Genomic DNA, 7,922 nt, shown 5'->3' on the forward strand with positions numbered 1-7,922 from the left:
AGTGTTTATGCTAAACTAAGCTAAACAACTCCTGACTCCGCGTGTACAACCAAAGACTTAATGTAACGTGTATCTCAATGTGTTTGTGTTTTTTAGGTGTGGATGTGCCATCCATGCACACCATGAAGACGCAGAGACCTAGCACGATGCTGTCTGATGTTAGACAGCTTGTAGCTACAGGGGGAAGCCTCAACCAGCCCAATGATGATGGGGTCACTCTGGTAAGTGAGGTCACATGTGTGTTAGTGTTTGTGAGTTGATGGATGGACAGAGAGAGACAAAGAGTTGTCCATGTCCATCCCTGATTTATACTCTTTCTTAAACTCAGCTGTTGAAATATACTATAGCTTCTCCTTTTTGCTATGATAACTTAATGTTTGGTTCTCTCTCCCTCTCTGAAGCTCCACATAGCATGTGCCAGTGGTTATAGAGAAGTGGTGTCTGTGTTGTTGGAGAGTGGGGCGGACCCTCATCCTGCTGACAACAACTTTTGGACCCCTCTCCACCTGGCTGCTAAATATGGACAGGTAACTCACAGCTTCTCAACAAAATGTCAGAATGTTAATCTTCTTAATGAAAGTCCCTTCATTTTAACTCATATAACTGCATTGATCCAGTGTGATTGCTGTCATTAATGTAATGAATGAAATAATTAGTAAATTATTGATAGATGGATTGTTCCTCTGAGGAAGCTGCCTCCAGTTACCCTGCACACACTCTGATAAACTGCTCTTTTTGGGCCTATTGATCAGAACCAGTCAAACTGCTGGCACTGTGAAGCAGTGCATATTCATTTTTTACAGCATTTCAGTTTAGCTGTCTAATGGTCTCTCTTAGAGGAAAGGAGATTGATTTCCAGATGGGGCGGAGGTGCGCTGTTGGAGCGATGGGAACTGGTGGTTTGGAGGGGCTCCAACTATGAAGGAAGGGAAGTGATCACGTTCAGATCTTGCTGACCCAACTAGATATTTAATTACATTTCTGGGCTGTGTGCTTCACTGCTGACAAAGAGAATTTATTCATGTGGTATTTAGAGTTTCTCTCTACTTCTTCAGTTCATCTTACCTTCCAGGCATGTTTTTTTTGTATGCACTAGTGTGTTTTACAAATTCTTTCTTCTTCTTCCTCTGCGTTACATTGCAGCCTTTCTCTATTTCATTCATAAAGATATTTTTTTTCTCTCCTCTACGTGGATTCTTTCATCCAGCTGTTTGTTGAAAGATGGTAGTTAATCTGTGCATCTAAACAAATCTTCCAGACAGCAGTATACTAAATGGACGTTCTTGTGTCTTTGTTTTTCAAACTTTCCAAATACACAATTACTTTATATATGTGTGTGTGTGTGTGTGTAACATCTACAGTAAGTGCATCTGACTTAAGAGTGGCAGTCTAGAGGATTGGAGAATCGATTAGGCTTCCCTTGCAGTGCTAAATCACCTCAGCCATCAGCTCTTTACTGGTGCCAGTGCTTTGCCTCCTGTATACTAACTACTTCCTGAGCATTCTTAACACTCACTTCCTGTCACCATTCCTTTATAGCTGGTCTGACAGTGACACGTCAGTAATGCGGGGCATTATGGGTTCAAGATGTGCAAGAAAATCACTGGTCCTACTAATAAAAGGTTTTGCTGATATAAGGCACAAGCAAACTGTTGCCTGGAAACCCAGTGCTGGCAACTGTAACACTAGCTGGTGTGTTAAACCCAAAGAACCCTTCAGCAGTGTGCCATACGTACCAGACTGACCCTTTAAGAAGATGTATGACCCTATTACTGCACCTAATTAAGCTTCCCCCTCTCTGTCTTGCGATAAGTTGTACTCTGGCTGTTGGCTGCCTTGGTTTGAGTCAAGGCTTTTTAAGTTGTGCTCTCTTGAGGAAAGAATTTTAAATAGTCTTGTGTTGGATTTTCAACCAGAGATGACAGAATGTTAAAATACTACCCTACTGGGATTGGATTAATTCATTCAGTTTTATAATGAAGGTACATGTGGACGTTGTGGCAATATAGCAACTACCTGCTTTACATGAAAGTTTAATTTTCTTAAGTGCTTTAATGTTAATCTTAAGATGAATTTCCAGCCCTAACAGATTGTATTAAAAGGACATTTGGGCTCTTACCAAAAACTGTTCTGTCTGTCTGAATCTACTTCAGCTAGAAGGTCAGTTTTTTTCCATGCTGATCTCCCATGTACTGGTGACCTTTTCCTGGTCCTCCTGTAAACTTTGACTTGTTGAAGAGTTCAGATCCTGTGGTGCCACTGACGTGTTGTCAGTATTTATAGGGTGTGAGTGCAGCTGACAGAGTTTGTGGGCAGTAGAGATGCTGTACAGTCATAGTTGAACAGCTGTTAACGTGGGTCAGAGCCAGTCTGCTGAATGTGCTGAGTCATTCTCTCTGTAATGCGGAAGAACTCTTATTATTCCGCAATAGTACAAATAAGTTCCTAGCTACTTATACCAGTAGATGACTTCCATAAAGTTAGGCTCCTAACAGGATTCATATAAAGAAGAATGGTCAGAATCGTTGCAGCAGAGGCTGAGATATACTGACTATTATGCACCTAGTATGGGTGACGATCAAAGCACTAGCCTACAATTTCCATAATGTTGTTTGTTTAATCAGCCCTGCCTGGTAAATTACTAGATCTTTCAAACTCACAATATGATAAATATTCTTGATGTGTGAAATTGGTAGAGTTGCCCTTTTATTTTTTTAGTGTAGGGCTGATTTTACTGAAGTTTCTGGGAAGCCTTTTTTGACGCAGTAAACAATTAAGAATCTGTAATAAGTAGGCTTATTGTAGTTTGTGTTTAGTTTTACCAGCTGTTATGATATAGTTACTTGCTCTTTAATATTCTTTATGCCTCAATTAATGGCAAAAAAAAATGTAAATATGTTAGTGTGAGGTGTCCTGATACAATGCCAGACAATCAGAAGTAAATATTTTCCTTGGTAGTGACAGTATGAACCATATTGTTTAAACAGTGCATGTTGCATTGCACCTATATGTAGTAGTCTGAAAACTGAACAGTATGCAGGCATCTTTTGAGATTATTTTCCCTAAAATGTTTTCCTAGAATTTGCTCCGGTTGATAAGACGGTTGTTTTTAATTACCAGCCATGCTTTTATATTTATTTAGCTGCTGAGACAGTTTCTGGGTCATGCTGTTAAATTATGAAGATATTTTATCAATAAATGGAGTCACACTGCAGACACTTTATCCCTGTGTGAACTTAGACTAAAAGTAAAACCCAGACAGAATAGAGGACAGTGGCGACAGCCATCACATGTCACTGTGTGTAGAAATGACAGTAGACAACGACTATAGGGTTATTCCACTGTGACATGTGATGGAAGATACGCTCATTATTAAAGGATCTCCTCAGTCAGGGGCAACACTTGTATAAACCTGTCATGAGTGACATACACTGAATGTATCATCTGCTCAGTGTTTAAATTCTAGGTTTCACAGTATATCCTACATTTAAATATCTACATCTGTACTGTTGCAATAAATGGGGGGATAACCACCATCTCTCTTATGACCTTTAACAGTCTCCCCTCAGACCCTCAGAGAACATTAGAAATGTGCTATGAAATGTTTTTGTTGTTGTTGTGCTTATGGTTCGAAAGAAGATGCCGTATGAATCGTTTTAGAATCTAATGAAAATGGATCTGGGTGTTTCTCCCGTCTCCTACAGACAAGCATCGTTAGCCAGCTCCTGAGGCTCGGTGCAAACCCGACTCTGTTGAACTGCAACCAAGACAAGCCCTCAGGTAACACATTTAGACATTCACGCAAATATACACGTTCACGCACACACACATACAAATATTGCTGCTAGAATTGGTGAACATGTTTTAGCAAGCAAGAGGTAATGAAGCAAAGTAGAGGAATGGATTTTGACTTATTCAGCCGAGACTGTTCAAATGCATTAATACTCACTGTGATCATATGAAATACAGGCTTACATACACTCATAGTGCATACAGCGAGTGAGGCTCTGTCATAATCTGTGCACACCTGACTGTATCTGCAAGAGAGAGCTCATTTATTAATTAAAGATAACCTGACTCATGCCTGCACACTCATACACACATGCACTGATTAAATTTGGGTGTTAGCAGTAATCATGAGGGGCTTGTGTGATTAATTTGCTAATGGGCAGAAAGTTGTCATATCATTATCTAGGGACATGTATTGTTTTTTTAAATCATGAAAGCATACAAGATCACCCAGAGGAGGTCTAAATTAGGACAATTTGCACCAATTCATTGTACGGGTAGTGGTGTGTATGTGGCTTTCTGATAGTTCAGGGAGGAATTCAAATAATGAGTTACAAATAGCAGATTCATCATCTTCTATCTGAAAAATGATGCCCATTCTGATATTGTGATTATAAATAGAATCCCTCCCTCCTAAACTGACTTTGCATCTAAGTTACCTTGTAATATTTTTGATACCGTGAAGCAATGTTTCGCTCTTACTACAAAACTTACTCTAAGGGATATAGAGAAGGATGATGGAAATGGAGGGTGGGGTGATGCAGACTCCTTTATGTTTGCTGCTCCAGTGCTCTCAGCTTTGGAGCAACAACTCAAACAGAGAGACAGATAACTGGAAACATCTCATCAGTTGCTAGACAGGCATGTATGTCAAATTCCGCAATGTGATCCAGGAAACATGGCAGAGTGCCATCAGAAGGCAGGGAAGGAGAAGACTAGCAGCCGATGTAAACAAATGTCAACATCGCAGGTTTCAAAATCTTTTAAAAATAAACTCTGCAAATGTTTTAGGACGCATATTGAATATATACATGTATTACTAAATGTTTATATATTTTATCTAAAACTTGTAATATATAGTTTTTATTATTGAATTTTTGTCAATAGCAGGCATTCAGTGGAATCCATGTAGCAAATATCTACTTCTCTGATAATAAAAGGTATCAAAAGGCTTTGATTTTTAAACAAATTATACAGATACAGTAGATATTTTGTACATTAAAAGAATCCTAAAAATATTTTTGAATCTTTGTAGAACACATGTAATTAGTATACATTTCTATGTGCAAATTCAAAATGTCACTTTAACACAAATTAAGGGAAAATAAGGTACAGGTTGAAAAAAAAAAAGTCTTTGATATATATCTATATCTATAATTTAAAAAAAGAAGTAATCAATACTTCTCTATGAAAGGCTACATCTCTCTCTAGGTTGTAATAGTGTTAATTTCTATATTTACATCTGTACTATTGCTATAAATGTGGAAATGTCTCCTATGACCTTTAACAAGAGGACCCCCCCCCCACACACACACACACACACACACTCACACACACAGAGAGCATCTCAAACCTGAACAGAACTAATATAAAACCGCCCATTTTACCAGGCTGTGGTTGTGAATGTCATTGTTAATGTAAGCGCTGTCTCTTGTGTGATATTGATGAAATGTGTCATTTAGAGGGGCTTTGGGCTCTTACCTCTCCTTTGTGGGATAGAATATCATATCTGCCTCTAACCATTTACTCCCAAGGTTTCATTGCACCTCTGACTGCCTCACTCTGGCCGTAATCAATAGCCCTTTCTAGCATGTAGGCTTAGAAAAGATGTGAGGCAAGCCCTTAGAGACTGAGACAATCCCCCTCTTTTTCACTTGGAGACCCACACCCCTCCCTCAGCAGCCACATGACGAAAGAATGCCAAAGCAAGAGATGGGAGTCTAGGGGGTTGTCAGTCACACAGAAATAAAAAGACTGGATGAAGCCATCCCCTTCCCTTGTGCCGTGTTAGACCTCATTACAGACAGGGGGATCTTAACTCCCCCTTCCTCTTAAGCACAGTTTCATTGATCCACAGTGGGGTTCACATTCTGCACCAGTGCAGGCTCATCCATGTGGATTGTGAAAGAGTGTTGGCATGGGAAAAGACAAGAGAACAGAAAGGTGTACCTAGTTGTTTTAGCTGGTAGAGTATTATGGTCTTTAGTTAACAATATTACCACACTTTCCATGTCTTTTCACCAATGGCACAGAATGGTGAGAAAATCCATTTTGGAGCTAGCAGTGTTTGTCTATATTAAAATAAACTTCAAATCGCCTGTTTTGTGTCTAATGTCACCAGACATTGCTGCGTCAGAGCCTATAGTTGATATGCTGCAGAATGCAGAGGAGAGCTGGCTGCAGAGACTGGCCGACCCCTCCGCTCCTCTACCCTCCACTGACCAACGCTACGATGGCGGTTCACACGACCTCAACACTCCTGTCAAGAACCTGTGGGTTAACTGTTTCATAAACACAATTTCTTTCTTGTGGTCACTCCACAAATTGTAAACCATGCTTTTTTTTAAATATGTTTCTCTCATTCACTGAGCCCTTTCCTGACCCTCCATCTACTGTTTCCTTTCTAACTCCTTGCCTATCCACCTTTACCTCAGGAACCCCCTGGGTCTCCCTATCTCCAAGCGGGACAGTCTGCTGGAGAAGTGTGCCATGTTCAGAGAGGCAGGTGGAGCACTGAGCCGACAGCCATCCCAGGACAATGGCCTAGATGGACCCTTTAGCTCTGGAGCCAGCAAACTGGAGCAGGTAGGTTCTTACATCTGCCACATTACAAAACACACAGTTAGACAATGAGAGCATAGATAATCCCAAATCTGTTTATTGTTTTGCCTTGTTTTTTAAAATAAATGAAGAAGGGGTTTACCAAAGAGACTCATCTTTGGACCAACTGAAAATCTGAGATTTTGTTGTTTTTGTCTATTTCAGATTAAACGTCACATTGTGAATTTCAGATAAAAATACTATACTGATTAGCCCAACCTGTGTGTCATGTCATCAGATATCAGTAGGCTCAGTTGTTCTTGTTTTTATCTTGAATCTCACACACTGCGTAATTACTTTGGAAAGGGTTTCATTAGCCCAAAGTGATTCCTAGAGGTTTTTGCACCTGGCAGAGAGGCAGGGAATGTGACAAAATAAATGAAAATATAAAAACTGCTCAAATTGGAGTCTGGAAGTTTTGATTTAGCATTGATGATTGAGAAGTAATTAAGTATGTACTTTTTAAGCAACATGTGCTGTAGATTTATTCCCTAAAGTACATTTGAGACCCAAGAGCATTGCAGATCCTCCAATTAGTTTCCCCATCTGAATAAAATCCTGCAATATCTGAATAACTGCCCCAGACTTTAAACTTGTCATGTTCTGCCCCAAGCTACAGATTTTAGTGCCAACATGTTAATTTTAACTCTCACCTCACATTTTTCTCAGGTCAAGTTGATGCCTCCAGCTCCCAATGATGACCTGGCATCCCTCAGTGAGCTGACCGACAGCAGCCTGCTCTACGAGATGCAAAAGCGCTTTGGCAACGACCAAATCTACGTGAGACAGTCCTCGTGACACTCAACATTAAACATGCATTAGACTTTCAAAGCACACAACACAGAGAAATACAAACATGCATTCCCTCTCGGGCATAACTGGGCCACTATCATTGTTTATTTGTAGCGGAGTGTTGTGTTGTTTACGGTCTGGGAATTTCAGAGTGTGATGTTTGAATCACATCACACCCTCCCTATACCAGTGAGCCCTGCCGTTGGTTTCCCTCCAGCATATGTACGTGTAGTGTTCTTTGTCGCTCAAGTATAAACATTACACACAGTGCATCATGTATTCTGTACCACCTCTCCTGCAGACTGTTCAGATAATATATATATATGTGTGACCTCTGACATCTGGCTACTTTTACAGCATATAACTCGTGGTGAATAGTTATTTTTCTGATCGTAGTTAATTCTTTATTAAGTAGTCTGGCTTGTGTAAGACTGGTACCTAATTCTAATAAACACATGCCCACACACACACACACACACACACACACACACACACACACACAGGCACATGCACACACACAC

General features: G+C 40.1%; 1 protein-coding gene across 3 annotated transcripts in view; it reads left to right on the forward strand.

The window, feature by feature from the left end:
• The window catches only part of myo16 (myosin XVI), an 88,155-nt gene that overhangs the window by 34,168 nt on the left and 46,065 nt on the right, over positions 1 to 7,922 (forward strand). For all 3 annotated transcript variants that reach the window (XR_004797297.1, XM_035676552.1, XM_035676551.1), the window contains exons 6-11: positions 97 to 221; positions 402 to 527; positions 3,705 to 3,780; positions 6,131 to 6,281; positions 6,444 to 6,594; positions 7,279 to 7,389. Coding sequence is in view for 2 of the 3 variants with exons in the window: in XM_035676552.1 (XP_035532445.1) it covers positions 97 to 221; positions 402 to 527; positions 3,705 to 3,780; positions 6,131 to 6,281; positions 6,444 to 6,594; positions 7,279 to 7,389 (740 nt within the window). In the remaining variant the exon portion in view is untranslated. The remainder of the gene's footprint in view (positions 1 to 96; positions 222 to 401; positions 528 to 3,704; positions 3,781 to 6,130; positions 6,282 to 6,443; positions 6,595 to 7,278; positions 7,390 to 7,922) is intronic.

Source organism: Morone saxatilis, unplaced genomic scaffold, assembly GCF_004916995.1.
Source record: "Morone saxatilis isolate NCDOM2014 unplaced genomic scaffold, NCSU_SB_2.0 Contig5, whole genome shotgun sequence".
Taxonomy (NCBI): Eukaryota; Metazoa; Chordata; class Actinopteri; family Moronidae; genus Morone; species Morone saxatilis.